This window comes from Pteronotus mesoamericanus, unplaced genomic scaffold (assembly GCF_021234165.1).
Source record: "Pteronotus mesoamericanus isolate MK-2021 breed Mesoamerican mustached bat unplaced genomic scaffold, CSHL_Meso_final contig_25, whole genome shotgun sequence".
Classification (NCBI taxonomy): domain Eukaryota; kingdom Metazoa; phylum Chordata; class Mammalia; order Chiroptera; family Mormoopidae; genus Pteronotus; species Pteronotus mesoamericanus.
In genome coordinates, this window is record NW_026555105.1 from 9,523,432 (window position 1) to 9,540,674 (window position 17,243).

Consider the following 17,243-nt stretch of genomic DNA (forward strand, 5'->3'; position numbering starts at 1 on the left):
TAATCATGACATTCAGATCCAGGTAATTCTCTACTTGATCCCAGCCTGAAAACAGGGCACCCAGCCTCAGGTGCCCAGGGGTAGAAGCTGGGAGTGGAGGTGGAAGGATCTGGAATTTGCACAGTCTTGATGGATCTGTGAATCAAGCTGCCCACTGTCCTTAGCTAAGGAAGGACATGTTTCCTGAGCTCAGCCAACTGGACTCTTGTTCCAGGGACTTCAACATTGATCAAAGAAAAGTCAGTAAAGGGGAGAAAAAGATGGAACTGATCCATTTTGGCCATCTAAACACCCAAAGTATCTCCAGCCTCTGTTCTTTTCAGAGCCTAGTTCTCCAGCTTCCTGCCACCTCTGTGAATTCGCCACTAGCCTGCCAATAAACTCCTCTTCTGCTAAAGGTGGCCAGAATTCGTTCCTGATTTGCCATGAATGAATCTGCATGGGCATATCCAAAAAAAAAAATGAGGCAAAGTATTGTAAAGCTAAGGCGAATGATTCATTCCTTGGGTAAATATGCACTGAGCGGGGCCAGGACTAGGTGAGGCAAGTGAGGTGCCATGGGCGCAAAATTTGGGGAGCCTTTCACTCTCAGGGTCGTGTGAGTGCAGGACTGGCTCTAACAAGCAGATCCCCCTCCCCACCCCCAAAAGTCAGTGACTTAAAGTACATAGATTACATCTCTTTCACAGGAGAGGGTGAAGTGCTCCATGTGTCATTCTGGGATGCTGGCACCGTCTATGTTGTGCTGGCCGGCACCTCCGAGGTGGCTGCGCTGCCCTTCCCCCAGCACATCCTCGTCATCATCACTGGGTCAAAGCTGGGCCTAGTGAAAGGGCAGGGAGGAGGCAGGCCCGCTGACCGAAGGCCTTGCCTGGAGGTTCCCACATCATGTCCCCTGGCAAGGACTCAGTTACTAACTGCGGGGGCGGCTGGGAAGTGAAGTTTAGTTGGGCAGCCATGTGACTGTGCAAGGCAGGAAGAAGGGGTTTCGGTGGACAGCCAGCAGTTTCCACCGCAATCGCTGCCCACAGGGAGCCACCTTTCAGGCCGATCCTGTTCTCCGTAATACAAAGGCTTCTGGGTGTAAGCACCACTAAGGCTCAGGGAGGGAGGGGTGCTCTGGGTTAGGGAAATGTGGGAGAATGTGTCCGAGGAGGAGTAACACCTGGGGCTGGAAAAGATACAATGAACACGGCCTGTCCTGCCAGGGGACAGGGAGGAGATCTGCTAGCCAGGGGTGGCCAAACTTTTGGTGTCTCTGGGCCACACTGGAAGAAGAAGAGTTGTCTTGGGACACACATTAAATACACAAACACTGACGAAAACTGATGAGAAAAAAAAGGTTTTAAGTAAATTTAGGATTTATGTCAGTCCACATTCATAGCCATCCTGGGCCGCATGCGGCCTGTGGACCGCGGTTAGACACTAGACTAAGGTGGAGGTCTCATGCAATCTCACAACGCAATATGGAAAACAGAGGATAGAATCTGGGGCGTGGATAGCTGAACGTGACTTCTGGTTCCTGCATTAATCTCAGGTCAATCCTTAACCTTGACCTGCCTTAGATTGCTCCTTTATAAAATGATAACGGTGATAACAGCATCATCAACAATAACAATACACTAATAAACGATGACAGTATGAATAGTAACAATGGGGATGTGAGGGTCCTACGAAGCAATAAAAGGCTTCACTTTCTAGTAAAGTGGAGACCCAGGGCGGGCAATCTACTGCCACAGGCCACCGTGTCTTTTGTAAATAAAGTTGCAATAGAACACAGGCGCAATTGTGTGTTCATGTATTGTCTGTGGCTGCTCTCACACTACAGCAGCCAAGGTCAGTGGTTGTGACAGAGACCATAAGGCCAAAAGTATTTCCTCTCTGGACCTTTATGGACACTTTGCTGAGGACTTCTGCAAGGACCGTCATGATGCCAGCAATTACTAAGCCTGAACTTCCCTGAGCATCATTTTATTCATCATCATCTTCAATTCCGAGATGTTTTGAGGACAGATGTAAAACCACTTTGCATATAAATGGCAGTCATTATTCAGTCTCTTTGCTGAGTGTCAGTTTCATTACCGAGTCTCCGCTGAGCATCTGCAAAAGGGACAGCAAAATACCCACCTCCAGGAGCTGTTGCAAGGATCCGAGTCTCCGCTGAGCATCTGCAAAAGGGACAGCAAAATACCCACCTCCAGGAGCTGTTGCAAGGATCCGTGAGACAGAATGGTTAAAGCACAAACTTTGGCCCGAGCTGGTGTCCTGCTCTGCCCATGACCAGCTGTGTGACGTTGGTCCTCTGGGGGCACCAGGTTCCTTATCTGTAACAAGGGGATCAATATTTTACCTACCTCACACTTGCTGTGAGTATAAAGGGAGACGATAGCACAAGTGAGGCCTTGGCGCCCTGCCGGCCTTGTTCCCATCGCAGTTGCGGTGACGAATGCCACCACCCACGGGTCTCTATCAACAGTACAGCTGAGCTGTACCCCTCTGCCTCTGCTCAGCGCCCACGGTCAGCCCTGGGTGCCGGTATAATTAGCTCCCTCTCGGTGGTGAGCATGCTCACAGCCTCTGACACGACTGTCACCTCCCACTCAGTTGTCCCCACTGCTGGGCACGGGTCTGAGTGCCACCAAAGGACAAGCCGAGCCCTCAACACCTTTGATTTGTCACAAGGAATCAAAGCCATTTCTTTCACTTCCGGGCTGTACCAAAAGAAAAGTTTGAAGGAAAAAAAAAAGGCTGCCTCTTGCATTTGCTGAGAAATCCGTTCCTCCTGATCCCATAACCCGCGGGGGAGAAGGCAGGCTGTTTCTTTAAGAGGCCTCCGCGAGCCGGGCGGGGATCGCCAGCGTTTCCCGCGACAGCTGAGCCCACCCTTTCTTGAGTGACAGGCAAATAACCTAATTAAAGAAGGAGAGTTCGGCGTGACGGCGGACCGGAGCAATAGAAGCCCGTGCTGGCTTGCGCGGGGCGGGGTCCCTGGAAGGCCGGGCGGGCGGAGGCTGGAGGAGCAGCCGCGGCGAGACCCCGGCGCGGGAGCTGGGCCTTGGTCCGCGCCCCGGTGAGTGAGGGGGCGCTGGTGGCCGGGTCGTAGCAGGCCGCGGAGAAAGGCCTGGCGCGAGGGACGCAGCGAGGAGAGGAGAGGCGAGGCCGGGTTGGGAAAGGGGCCGGGGTCTGCTGCGTGCTTCTGCCTTGGGGGCTGAGGGGCTGGAGAGGGCGGGCCCGGGCTGCACCGCGCGGGTTCCGCAGGCCCCCGAGGGGTCGCGGCCCAGCTTGGGTCCGCCCGGCCCGGCAGGGCCCCGAGGACCTGACAGGGAAGGGGTGTCGGGTGGGAAAAAGGGCGGGCCTGGCCTCGAGGAGCAGGGGCTGGGTCGGAGGGAGGAGTGGAGGGGGGATGGAGCCCGGGGGCGCGACGGGAAGATGCAGACCGTGGAGATCGGAGGACAAGATGGGAGAGGGCTAAGAAGGAGCCCGGAGAGTGTTCGGGGCTGGGTGGCACATCTTCGAAGCTTTGGAGGCTTTCTTGACATCGCCACCCCGCCACACACATACGTACACACATGCACACACACACAGACACTGCTCATCACCCCGCCCCGTCGATCCGGCGGGCTCCATAGCCCGCAATCCATGCACTTTCCATCTCCGCCGCTTCCCTCATTTCTGGCCTCTCTAGTCTCTTACTGGACTGTCCCACTGTCCTAACTGATCCACCCACGTGCACTCGGGCCGCTCTTCTGTGGGCCTCGCACCGTGGCCGGAGGCATCTTTTCCAAATGCAGGACAGACCCGGATACTCGGCCACTTAAAACTGGCAGGGTTCCTGCGTCGTGCAGGGCCAGCCCCAGATCCTCACCCGAGCCCTGGAGATCTGGCCCCTCTGACCTCCCCGCCCCCTCTCAGTCTGGGAATCCCTCTGGCTCTGTACTCTCCGCACGCTGCGCGCACACCCGCTCCGGCCCTCTTCCGGGCCTTTATGCTTAGGATTCCTTCTCCTTGGACCTCTCCTCCGGTCTGACTCCTGACTCGGTCCAGTGAAGTCTTCATCCTTCAGATCTCCGTTCAAGTATCACTTCCTCCAGAGGCATCCTTGGTCTCTGACACCCCCACCAAGTGAATTCCCCGCTGTCATCACCATGTGTACTTCTCCTTCTCCAAGGCTTGCACAGCTGCAGTTTTACATTAACGGAGCACAGTATTAATGCCTGTCTCTCCCACCAGACAGTAAGGCCACAAGGAGGGAGAGAGTGTCTGCTTTTGCTCCTTGTATCTCCAGCATCTTGCTCAGGGCCAGGCACTGTAAACATTTATTTTAAAAAGATGAATGAAGGGTGTGGCCCCTGAGATGCCACCGCTGGCGACTGCGGGGGAAGGAAACCAACACTAGAATACTTTCTGTGAGCCAGGCCCTGGGTCACGGCAGTGCTGTCCAGTAGGAATACAGCGCAATGTATGTAACTTAAAATTTTTTAGTAGCCACATTGAGAAGAAACAGGTGAAATGAACCATTGTAATATATATTCACTTAGCCTAACATATTCCAAAATGTTATCTTGACATGCAGTCAGTATGAAAACGTTGTTAAGGAGATATTTCGGAATTTTGTGTGTGTGGTAATAAGTCCTTGAAATCTGGTGTGTGATTTACACTTACAGCCCATGTCTTTTTGTGGTAACGATATTGCACGTGCTCGGTAAGCCACAAGTGCTAGGGGCTGCTGTGTTGGGCTGTGCAGTGCTAGGAGCTTTATATACCTGTGGCATTTAAACCCTGTTAGAGTCTTTTGTGATAATTATTATTATCTGTGCCTTAGTAATAAAAATAATGAAGCTCCTGAAAGTTCCGTTGCCAGTCAGCAGTCATCCTAGAGTTTGTAAGTGGAGGAGGCAAGATTAGGACCAGGACCCCCATCTGTTAATATGGAGTCTTTCTGTACCCTCTCTATACCCTATCCTGCCCCTAGGAGGTGCCAAGGAAGTTTGGGGGTGCAGGAAGTGGGGACTGTGCCTCTTGAAAACAATGGTACCTGTGGGTACATTGCATATTCTACCTTGTGCCATGCAGAGATAATGTGTCTGGATACCTCAGTACTACCTGCCTAGGCGGCTCAGGAACAAGTCCTTCTCTGGCGCCGTCACCATACGTCAGCGCAGCCTGCACCAACTTAGCCTGGTCCCAGGGTCTGGGTAGAAAAACGTATGCACCCCGCAGCACCTCAGCGGGGCTGGGAGCATGAGGCTGGAGGTAACAGCCTGGCTTTTCCGTTCAGTAGTTGCTCACTGAGTGTGGCCCTCACCGCAGCGAGGCCAGCGCTGTTCTAGGCCGTTTAGGGTCACTGGGGAGTATCAGTCACAGCCGTCATCTTCAGGATGCTTATCATGTACTTGGAAAGACAGACCAGACCGCAGAGTGATGAGACGCTGTGCGAGGCGCCGTGTGGCGTGATGAAGAACCAGAATCAGCGGTGTGCGGACACAGCGGAGGGGCTGAGTCAAGCTGTGTAATGTGCACCGAAGGGTTTGATTTTGATTCCTTAGACAGGGTGGCTACCTTGCAGTTGGCCGCTGTCCCTACATAGATGCTGCTTGACTTATTTACTTATCTGCCTGGCTGCTTAAGGCGTTTGAATTTGTATCCCCATTAGACGTTCTGGTTTTGAGTTACTTGAAGAGATTTGTTGAGCACCTATTATGTGCCATTGTATTGGCCACAGCTCTGGAACGGACTATAATAAAACCCTCCGAGGTTATTCTGCCAGAAGAAAATAATAATAATAATAATAGAACAATACCACCAGCAGTGCTTTTCCTTTTATATTGATTTACCTCCCCTTCACATACATTCTTTCATTTTGTCAACATCATACTTCAGCCTGGCAAGTAGGGCTTTTTTTCCCCTGGGAAAACATGGCTACAGTGTTTTTGCAACTTCTTCAAGTTCACACTGTTGGAATTCTGCTCACTCTGTGTCAGGAATTATGCTTAAATGGTTTATATATATTATCCCACTTTATGTTTACAACTTTATAGAGTAGGGTTGATTCTAATTCCCATTTTATAGATACAGAAATTGTTAGAGCTGGGACCCAAATCCAGATTTGGAGCCCCAGAGAGGGCTCCAGAACCCATGCTCCTAATTGTGAAGCTACACTGTCTCACTCGAGGATCAAGGTTGGAAAAGTCCTCAAAAACATCTAGTCTGACCCCCTCCTGCAGATCAGGGCCTAAGGTCCGGGGAGGCTCGTGCTTGTAGGCAGTCAGGTCTCCTGTGCTCCAGGGGAAAGGACTAAGCCAGAAGTGGGGGCCTGCGCCATCTTTTGTTCCTAACTGGTGGTGTGGCTTTGCCAACTTCTCTGGACCTCAGCTCTCTTATTCATAAAACGGCAGGGCTTGGCCTGATTTTACAAAAACAATGCTGTGTTGTTATGGTCGGTATTGAAGGAGTCAGGCCCACAGCCCAGGATTTCCGTCATGAGCCAGCACTGTTAGCTCACCACGCTCCCTCCCTGCCCAGCTCTGCCTCCCTGGTTCAAGCATGGTAGTCTGTTGCAGGGTAACGTTCCCTTAAAGTTCATCTGTCTTTTCTATCTCAGTTTCTGTTTCCTTTGATTTCCAAAAACTAAAGCAAGCGATCTGTCAACGCCGGCCCTTCTAAATCCATTTCTTCTATCATAGTTAGGAATTTGCCTCGTTCTAGGGAATGGATGGTCCTTTGTCGTTAGTGTTTTTATTCTACTCTAAATAGACGGTGAGGTCTGGGGCCTCCCTACAGGGTATTTTTGGTGTGGAGTTCGGTGGGCACAGCTGTGTACCGGCCCCTGTGCTGCAAACTTCGGGGACGGGTAGATCGGGGAGTAGTCAGGCTTGAGGAGGCCCTGTCCTCAGATTGTTGGCCATCCTGGAGCTGTGGCTCTCAGCCCTGGCCACCTGTTAGAATCCTGGGAGAGCTTTTCAGTGACTGTGGGGTGTGCATTGATGATGCACAACCAGAGTTGAGAACCCCTGGTCTAGAGCTGCTTCTCAGACTTTGAGGGGCATGTGAACCAGCCCAGGGGACCTTGTTTGAAGGCAGATTCTGGTTCAGTGGGTGATTCTGCATTCCTGCGGGCTCCCAGGGTGCAGATCACACTTTGAGTGGCAGGAGAAGACACTGCCCGCAGAGAATTTTCAGTCAGCGGGATCGGGAAGGTGTGTATAAAAGACAGGGCGCGCAACAAAGGCCCATTCATTTTGCCTTCGGTGACAGGACAAGGAAATCCATTTAAGAGAGTGATTATCTGAGCTGGACCTTGAAGGGTGAGTAGGAGTGTATCAGCCGAACGTGGTGAAAGGGACAATGGCACCAGCAAAAGTACAGGCTTAGAGGAGCATGATGTTTGAGGGAACAAGGCGGCCTGGTGTCATGGACGGAGCACCTACAAGGGAGAGTATGAGAGCCACGTGGAACTGGGGAAAGCCGAGAGCTCTGTGGAGCTGTGTAAGCGCTGTTCTATTGGGACGGGAGCCCTGCAGAAGGTTCTACACAGGGTAAGAGGAGACCTAGGCCACTCGCAGGGTAGATGTTAAGCGGAAGAAGCCCACACTGTCACCCTGTTTCCACGCCCTTCCTCACCACACTTTGGCTCTATCTAACTTAGTGGCTTTTAACCACATGTTTAAATGAGTCCTGTGTCCGAGAAATTTAAACTAAAAGGAGAAACCTCAGCCGCCTTTGGTGTGATGGTCCTCCTCAGCCCTTCCAGCAGGGAATGTCAGGGCAGGAATGCTCGCCTCTATGCCAGCCAGACTACCCTCTTCTGTTCCTCAGAGCCTCCTTGTAGTTCAGTGGTTGCAACTAAGGGGAGTTGAGTCACTTCTCAGATGAGAGGGTTTCAGGGAGAAGCCTCTGTTAAGGTTGTGTTCTTGATGAGGATGATGGTGTGACCTCTAGTTGCCTTCCTGGTGTGGCAGATTCTGCTGCAGGAAGCATAAACCAACTCACCAGTGCCTTCGTCACTGACTCAAAAGCAAAAGAAAGCAAAAAGTCAGCAATCCTACCCTAAAAGGGAAGGGGGGAGGGGAGCCTTGGGATCCCTGGCATCCTTCATTCTGAATTCCTTACTAATGGGAAGGGATTGACTTTCACTTCCTTTCTTAAAGATGGGCTGTCGGAATCCAGCTCCACGGGGAGTCCCTGACTCCTGGGTGATTGATTGAGAAAGCTCCCTGGCTCTGACTGGATAAGCGCGCCTTCCGGAAGCCTCTTGGAGAATGTGTCATTGGAGACAGTAGCTCTGCTACTTCTCTCTTGTTGCCCCAGCTCTGCCTTTGAAAACTGGGGCTTTAAATTCCCAAATTATAGGATTATCTTCTTCAGATCAATGTGTCTACCTGCCTCCTGTTCTGTGTCCTTTTGAGTTTTCCAAGTCAGCATTCTACCCATAAGAATTTCAGCCGGTGGGTGGGCGAGGGATGGAGAGCTGCTGTGTCAGGAAGGGGCCTTTTACTTCCTTGCCTCCCGGGCCTGGGTGTGGGGCTACAGCCCCCTTGCCCTGTTGCCAGTGAACGCTACGGGATTGCTGAGTGGTGGGGCAAGAGGCTGTTTATAACCCTGAGAATTTTGCAATGTTATTGACTCGCATCCACCCAATTTCCACTTCCTTTCTAAGATGAAAATGAAAAGGGTAAGCAAATAAGCGCTGGAAGAGTTCCCCAGAAGGAGGTCCCTAATCCTGGGCAGGTCGCCTGGAGAACATTACTTCTTGCCTCCGCCTCCTGATGTTTCTACAGGGAGAAAGGCAGAGGAATATTTCCCCCTTTCTTGTCGCTAGAGTCACAGGTACTAAATCAGATTTTCCAGTGAAACACATTCTCATGTTCAATATGAAAACAAAGCTTTACACAGGGGAAATCCTGTGTAGTTGGGAGGTGGTGGGACATGAAGGGAACATCAGGCAACTAGGACAATTCATAGCAGTCCCTTTGCACGTAGAGCAGGCCTGGCCCATAGGCGCTGAGGAAGTCAGAGCCGGGGGATTTGCGCAGACGCCAGTGCTCCCTGAACCTGGTGCTCTGCTAGGTCTGGAGACTCGAGGGGAGTGCCGCCTGCCCGGGAGGAGGAGCTACTGAAATGAGAGCTGTGTACATCCTATTTTATTTTGCTAGGGAAAGCTAAGAATGGTACAGAGAGGAAGTGGCATTTGAACTGGACTTTGAAGCTTGAATAGGAGCTCTTGACAGTCACAGGAAGGAAGAGAATATGCAAAAGTACAGAAGAAAGGAAGGAACAAGTCCTTGCCTTGCAGAAATAGCCGGTAGTCCAGGGAGAGCTGGCTAGGTAGTGAAGGACTGAATACTTCAGACAGTGAAGTAGCATTATCTGTTCAAATAGTGAGCTGCTGTTTGTGGGTCTCTTAGCTTCGGTGTACTCTAGCTTCCTGTACAGCAAACCAAAGTTCTCCCCGGAGCACTTGCTGTGGGCCAGGCACAGTGTTGCCAGCTTTCACCTGGCTTTCCAACAGCACGAGGCTGCCTGGGATCAAATTCTGGCCATGCCACTCCCTAGCTGTGTGACACTGAGCGTGGAACTGAATTTTCGCCTGCCTCTAATTTCTTATCTGTAAATGAGAACCATAACATATCGCCCAGGGTTGCTGTGGGGATTAAATGAATTAATGTATGCAAAGCCCTTAGAACAGGACCATGGCACTATGTAATTGTTAGCTAATGTCATCAAAGGAATTCTTACACAGAGGGAAGAGAACTAGCACTGAGGCCCTAAGACCTAGCCTTGTGACCCAGCCCTGAGGTGGAGGCATGTGGAGAAGTTCCTCAACCCATGCGAACTTCAGTTGCCTCGCCTGTAAAACAGGGATGATTTTCAGGGTTCTTGGAAGCATCAGCTACAATAATGCTGTTGATGTGCGTGATCAACTCTAAAGAGGCATCTACACATAACTATTCTATACAAGATGAGTGCTATAAAGTCACCACGTAACTTCTGTGTGTTAAACAAGCCAGACTTACCTAAGTGGGTTCTGCTCTTCATTCATTCAGCCAGCATTAATTAAGGGCCTGCTCGGTGCATCATCTTACGCCTGTTACGCCGCTGTGTGTTCAGTCCTCCATTTCAGGGTTCCTTCAAAGCTTGGGGTCAATCTTAGTCTTAGGCGTTTTAGTCGCAGGGAATGGAAATGCAGCCTAGTTTAACTTAAAGGAGTTTTACTGGCGCGAAACTGGGGAATTCAGGTGCTACAAGCGTAAGAGATGTGTGGCCATGGAGTTGGAAAGGCATCAGGCAGTGGCTTCTTCCATCTCTTTCTGGGACTTGGTGGTTTCTGGTTTCTAGCCTCTGCCCGTCTGTACATTTCTGGGCTCCTTCTGCAGAGCAGCTTCCTCTGCAAGGCTCTTGGTTTTTGCGTCTCCATATGTTTGGCTTAGGAATGACCTTGGCCTGCCATGGTGCCTGCTCTGAGGCTGACCACCCCCTTTCTGTGCCAGGGCCCATTGCCATCCAACTTTTGGACTTTGTCTCTAAGTTCCAGAGTCTGCTCCAGCTAAGACTGAGTGGTCACCTCGGTCCATCAGCTGTGGCACGGTAGGGAAGAGGCCACTCAACACCCGTGGGCTGCCTGGGCTTTGTGGGAAAGGGCAGAGTTGCTGAGATTGGGGTTTACAGTGTCTCGGGAATAGTCTCAGTGGTTGCAAATCTCCAAGCTTTAAAATGGATATAAATTTTTGGAACAGCCAGGAATGACTCAGGGCTAACTTATTCGATAAAGAAAGAAACAATCAACCTAGGAGATGCCATATGGGGTCAAAGTAAAGTGGAACTGTAACTTCATGAGCTTTAGCTTGTTTATCTCCAAAGACAGTATCCAGAAAGGAGTTCCAGAAAATAAGATTTGATTCTTAGCAGCGCCATTGAAATAAGAGTGTAGCTTCTTTCAGTGAGGACTTTGCAACGGGCACTCTGCCTTTGAATTTTAAGTTCTACTTTAGCATGGACTTTTAGTCTTAGAACACATCTTATGGGCCATGGTTTAACACTCACATGGCACAGGAGGAGAAAACTGGCACTTGGGTAAAAGAGACGCGTACACATCACCCAGACACTTAGTGAAGGGACTGGGACTGGGTCCCGAGTCCTTTGGCCCGAAATCCAGTTGCTGCTTCGCGGGGGGATCATTCCAGCCTCCTGCTCTTTCTCTTGTGCCTGTGCTGTCTGCTTACTTTACAAACAAGGAGAACTGCTCTAAATATCAAATGATCTAGGAAGCTGTAATGTTCAGTTCCGTATATATAAAGCACACAAACGGGCAGGTGAGTGGTAGAGTTCAGAGAGAAGTCGCCTCTTGGAGGGTTGGGAGGCAGGGGTTGACTGGAAGGGAGCAGGAGGGAGTTTTCTTGCCTTGGGCGGTGGTTACAGGGAGACGTGTGTATTTCTTTTGTGTATCTAATTGAAATATGTATGTATGTATGTGTGTATATATATATATATATATAAAAGCTCTGTGCATTTTATCGTATGTAAAGGATACCTCACAACTGACAGGCATACCCCTGATTACGGCAGATTTACTGACCAGGGTGAGGACACCCGCCCTAGTGCTGGGAGGTTCCTGCTTCCGCCCCTGCTTTGCTGTGTCACTGGAGCAGAGCGGTCCAACCTGGGGCCAGTTTCTGCACAGGGGTTTGTGGTGTGTGTAGGCACGTAGCAATTACACAGGAAAAATTCGGCTTGGAGATACAGGCGTTGTGGAAGCCTTCGGGGCTGTCAGGCCAGGCCTCCTCCCTCCGTTCAGGGTTGATTTAGTTGCCATGAACAGAAATTGAGGCTTGGGGAGGGGGCGGCAGGAAGAGCGCTGGCCAAAGTCAGCTCCAAGTTCTGTCCCCTTTACTCTGCTTAGGAGCTGGATGAACCCAGGCAACTTACCAAGACTCTGAGCTTCGTTTTGTCACCTTCACATGGAGGTGATCTATTCTGTCTACTTCATAAGGCTGCGTGGAGGATTCCACAAACTAAGTGGGAGCCTTTGAAAACCATCTCTTTTACGTTGTCATGTTCTTGAAATGCTTGCATTTTTGACTGTTGACTTCTGAAGCAGCCCGTCCTGATCGGGAAGTGGTCGCGAAAGCTTCCCTCTTTCAGGTTTGTAGGGGACGGGCGACGGGACTTTTATTGCTTTCCCCCTTGCTGACAAGGCTGTGAGAAGTGACCTTTGTGTTTGGGCTGGAAAATGGAAAGGGAACGGGGACTACAGCTCCTCGCAGCGCTGCTGCGCGTTTCGGGGGAGGCAGGCCCTCTCCGCCAGCGAAGCTTGAATTGCAGGCAAAGGGCTGAACCTGGGAGGGGCAGGAGAAAGGTCTTTTTCATTAAGAGAGGTCTCTCCTGAACCTGCAGGCAAGGAGTGTACGTACACACGAAATAACCCATCAGTCGCGCGACTTCACTCCATCAGACTTGGAGAGAGGTTGCTTTAGCTACTGCTTGGAATACCACTAAGCTAGCGGAGTTGCCTAGGATATCGGTCACGTGGGCCCACCTTCCAGACTTGCTCAAAATGATTTAGTTCCCTTTATCTTGGAGAGAAGTGGGGGAGGGGATCAGAGCCTTGTCCAAAGCCTTGTCCTTCTCCACAGAGGTCTTTATGTGAGGGGATCCTCACCTCCCTACACTTGAGCTCTCAGAACTCTTGCCCTTGACAGTAGCTACTAAAATAACATTTCCTGTCCCCGTTCTCTTCCCCATCTTCTGAACTCTGCATCATCCCACACGGAGGAGGCCCCACATTGTGTTCTTTGAAGGGGACGGGGTGGCAGCAACGGCTAGGGAGGAGGCACGAGAGCATGTGGCCGGGCCCTGCTGGCGCTGGGCTCTCCCTGGGTGGACTACAGACAGAGGCAGGCTGGCTCCTTTAGCTGACTGCTCGACCGAGAGGTGGCTGCATCTGTCCTTACCCGCCTCAGAGCATATGCTTCTCCCTCTCAAGGTCCCAAGACAGGAATTTGCAGTGAACACGCGCTTCTGCCGGAGTCCCCCTGCCTCTTGCACTGAAGCGTATGCAGGTCTTGCTAGGGGCTGAGCTGCAGCTGTCAGATAGGTTTGTCCCATTTCTACTTGCTGATTTAATCTAAAGAGACAAAAAGCCCAAGGAGAGATTGTGGTGTGATCTAGAAAAATTCAGACTAAGTAGTTTCATGTGTTGGGCCTTTGGACGCTGGCCGTCTTTCCGTTCTCCAAGATATCTGACAGGGGTGAAAGGTGAAGGCAAACTCGGTGACGTTTTCCTCCTTTCTGCTTCTTCCTCCCCAGGCAGCTGTGTCTGTGTGTGCATCTTGGACAAGCAGGGCCCGTTGGGAACGATGCCACCGCCATCAGATATTGTCAAAGTGGCCATTGAGTGGCCAGGTGCTAACGCTCAGCTCCTTGAAATCGACCAGGTGAGCTCCTGAAATGAGAAACACTGATGCAAGGACGGGGATCTGGGAAGTACGTGGCAGAGGATGTCCTTGGCGGCGGGGACCCCTGGCGTGGGGAGTAAGAACCAGCAACAGGAGAGCTGAGGCCCGTCCCCCGCTGGGGGAGGTTGGGCGCCTTGGCTTGCGAGAGGCCGCCTCTTCGGCCGAGCCCTCAGGGAGGCAGTCCAGGCGCCCCTGTCGACGCAGCTCGGCAGCCCCTCGTGGCATGAGGAGGCTGTGGTTGAAGGATCTGTCTCTCTCTTTCAGAAACGGCCCCTGGCGTCCATCATCAGGGAAGTTTGCGACGGGTAAGCTGTAACTCCCTTGCTGTGGGTGACGGCAAGCTACAGACTGAAGGGCGCCGCCAGGCTTTGAACTGCTTCTGCTGAAGGGCCTCCTGTCAGTCAGGTCCTCAGGAGGGGGCTTTTGTGACCATTGTCTTACAAAGGGAGTTTAGCTAATGAGGTTTTCCCTCTGACCTCTGAGAACAGTTAGTTTTCCCTTTAAGTCCTGGAGTGCCCTGCCTGAGGTCCTGGTGGACCCACGCTGCATTGTGTGTGCCTCTTTTGGTGATGCCAGTCTTACAAGGTTATTGGTAACCTTGAGGTTATTTTATCAACACCTCAACCTGAAGCTTTGATTTTTGTCCTCCGGTCCTCCAAACGTGCCGCCCGATTCCCTTGAGCAGCTCTGCTGAAATTATTTATTTGCAGCTTCTAGGTAGGCCCAGAGGGGTGGCCAAACGGGCTGACCGATTTTTCTCTTGCACAGGTGGTCGCTGCCAAACCCAGAGTATTACACCCTTCGGTACGCGGATGGGCCTCAGCTCTACATCACCGAGCAGGTCAGTCCCGGGAACGGCAGACCAGCACAGGCCTTGCTGTGCAGCGAATGACCCAAGGAGGGCACGCTGTTTGCCTTAGTTACTTCCAGGTAGCTCCCCTCGCCGGGGACTGGCTGCCTGCTGGGCAGACCAGGAGCACCAGCCCTTGTTCTCCACCACTGGCTGGAACACCGTGGCCTTACTCCCTGCAAGCCCAGGGCCCATGAAGAGGGCTTAGGAGTCCTGTGCCAAGAAGCAAGCCCCAGGAGGAGAGGGCCCAACCGAAGAGTCTCAGTTACAGCCCCTTTAAAAATGGCAGAAAATTCTTGTTGATTCAGCTTGCTTACATGCTTTTAATATTTTATCTCAGTTACTCTTTTTTCTCTCTGTTCCCCAGACTCGCAGTGACATTAAGAATGGGACAATCTTACAGCTGGCTGTCTCCCCGGTAGGTACTCTGCTTTCCTGAGGAGTTCATTTATCTAACAAACATATATAAGCATCTCCCCTGGGTCAGCCTCTGTTCTAGAAACTGAGATGGTGGCGATTAACACGTCATTCTTTGCTCTCACAGCCTGGCTGGGAGTAAACAAACAAGTACAATATATGGTCTTTCTCAAGGGTCTTGACGGAAAGTTGCTTAGGGAGCTGTAGGGACTCAGAAAAGGGACCGTCTGGCTCAGCCTAAGGATTCCCAGAAAGGCTTCCCAGAGAAGGGAACATGTAGCTCAGATGTTAAGGGCAGAGCAAGAAGAATAGCTGAAGAGACAAGAAAATGAAGTGTTCCCGGCAGAGAGAGGGGCTTTGTCTGGAGAAGGCGGGGGTCCCGGTGGCCAAGGGTCTGTGGCAGTCAGTGAGAAGCCAGACACTGGAGTTCCCGGTGGCCTGTGCGTGGGTTTGGATCTTACCTAGAAGAGAACGTGGAAACACTGGAAGACTTTGAGCGGGAAGGTATATTCTGTTTAGATTTATATTTTAGAAAGATCACTTTAGTGATAAGGTGGAAGATGCGCCAAGAAAAGGAAGACGGGTGGCAGGAAGAGTCTTTGAAGAAACCAATAAGGAATGTTAACAGTCCGCAGAGGCAAATGGCAATGGAGACAAAAGAATGGTCATGAAGAATAGTTAGAGGTCAAGTGGATGACTATGGCGACATGCTGGTTGTGGAAGGAAAGGGGAGAATCCTGCCTTTAAAGGTAGCTAAGGAAGCAGCCAGAAGGGCAGGAAGGGAGCCAGGAGGGAGAAGTGGTTGATGCGGAAATGGCTGATGCGCTGCGGGCGGGCAGTGTCGAGAGGGAAGGCGGTGAGGCCTGCAGGGGCAGGGAGAGAAGGTAAGCTGGGGACAGGCCACTGCTGGCATGGGAGGCCACTCGGCCACTGGCGAGCGAGCTTCCTGTAAACCATTTTGGTGGGGTGAGCCGGATCGTCGTGAGTAAAAAGGAGTGAAAAAACGAGAACCTTGAGTTTACCACGTTACCAAGAAGCTTGGTTATAAAGGAAGGAAGGTGGAGACAGTAGTAACTCAGAAAAGTCCAAAAGATGGGCTTTTCAGAAAAAGGTAAAATGTTCAAGTGTTTCAGAAATCAAATTTTGACAAAGATACAATGAAAGGTCTCCGTCCCCCGCCGCCGTCCCTCGGCTCCCCAGTTCCTCGCCGCCTCCAACTCTGTGCAGTTTTTAAACTCCTGTTGCAGTTTTTAACGTGTCCTCGGAAGTATGTGAAGGTGGACGAGGGGCAGGCTGGCCGTGCAGGAAAGAGAGGGCAGTCGATGGAACAGGACCCTCCTGGGCCAGGACGGGGAACCCAAAGCCCAGGCGGAGGGACGCACCCTGGCTGCTCGGCCCCGGGAGAGGAGACTAGGCTCAGGGAACGTGGAGGTGCACGTGCAGAAGAGCTGCCGGAAATGAAGGGCGTGATGGCACTTGTTTTCTTGACAAGAGAGGCTGGTTTGACTGGGAGGAAGGGAGCCTTGGAGTAGTAACAGCCACTCCTTCCTGACCACTTGTATTTTGCTAAACACTTTGCGTCTGCTGTACCCTTTAATCCTGACGGACACCCGATGGGACGGGTACTCCTGACAGCCCCATTTGGCGGACAGGGAAACCGAGAGGTGAAATAACTTGCCCGCCAGCTAAAAATGGCAGGGTCTGCTCTCCTACCCAGGCCTGTCTGACTCTAGGCCAGTACTCTCACCGACACGTTCCGCTCCCCTCTCCCAACCTCGTCTTAGGGGCTGCGCTATCCCCCCTTAGCTCTGCTGCTTCACTGTCACAGCCTGGGAGTCACTCGCTTTTATAGACGCGCTGGAGCATCTCACAGACCTCCCTCGTGGAGCAGTTGGCTCTCCCAGAGGCACGTCTCTCTGACGCGGGAGGCAGCCGCCCAGAAACCCTGTCTCGGGAGGAACATTAACATTTGGAGTTGGAAGTTTCTGAGTGTGATGCAGACCAGCGCTCTTCAAATTGTTCTCTCCTGTGACTTTCCCTCCTGGAGGACGTTTTCTCCTCCGCGGAGATCGTGAAGGGTTTCTGTATCACCGAGAGCAGCGAGTGTGCTGTGACAGGGCCCTCCCGGGTGGTCATGGAGGGCAGGCGGCGGGGAGCGAAGCGAACAGCCCCGACTCCTTGCCGGCAGCAAGGCTGGGCGTCAGTCACTTGCTTAGCTCTGCAAGAAGAATTAAAAACCGTGGAGCATTTTTGCTCTCAAGACTTCCATTCCAACTGAGAACATTAAACGAACACACCAGAAATAGAGAATGATGAAACGGTAAATTGTGAGGCACTGACTGTAAAGTTAATAAGTTCAGCAAAAGGAAAGATCAGTGATCATAGAGGAGGGATTGTAGCTGGAGCTTGCAGCGCCGAGGCAAGCATTCTGCCAGGAAAACTCCTGTGCTGGGAGGAGGCTTTGTCACCAGTCCTCATCTTCAAAAAGCTATTTTGAAATTAGCTACTTCCCGCTCCTTGATATT

At 51.7% G+C, this 17,243-nt stretch overlaps 1 protein-coding gene across 4 annotated transcripts in view; it reads left to right on the forward strand.

Annotated features, from left to right (window-relative positions):
• Positions 1–2,994: 2,994 nt before the first annotated feature.
• The window catches only part of ELMO2 (engulfment and cell motility 2), a 34,699-nt gene continuing 20,450 nt past the window's right edge, over positions 2,995–17,243 (forward strand). For 3 of the 4 annotated variants that reach the window (XM_054573653.1, XM_054573648.1, XM_054573652.1), the window contains exons 1-5: positions 12,023–12,138; positions 13,303–13,430; positions 13,716–13,756; positions 14,220–14,292; positions 14,669–14,719. In XM_054573653.1, coding sequence (XP_054429628.1) covers positions 13,353–13,430; positions 13,716–13,756; positions 14,220–14,292; positions 14,669–14,719 — 243 coding nt within the window. In that variant the 5' untranslated portion in view covers positions 12,023–12,138; positions 13,303–13,352. Of the gene's footprint in view, positions 3,071–12,022; positions 12,139–13,302; positions 13,431–13,715; positions 13,757–14,219; positions 14,293–14,668; positions 14,720–17,243 lie in introns of those variants that run through there. The other variant, XM_054573649.1, reaches the window with a different exon arrangement.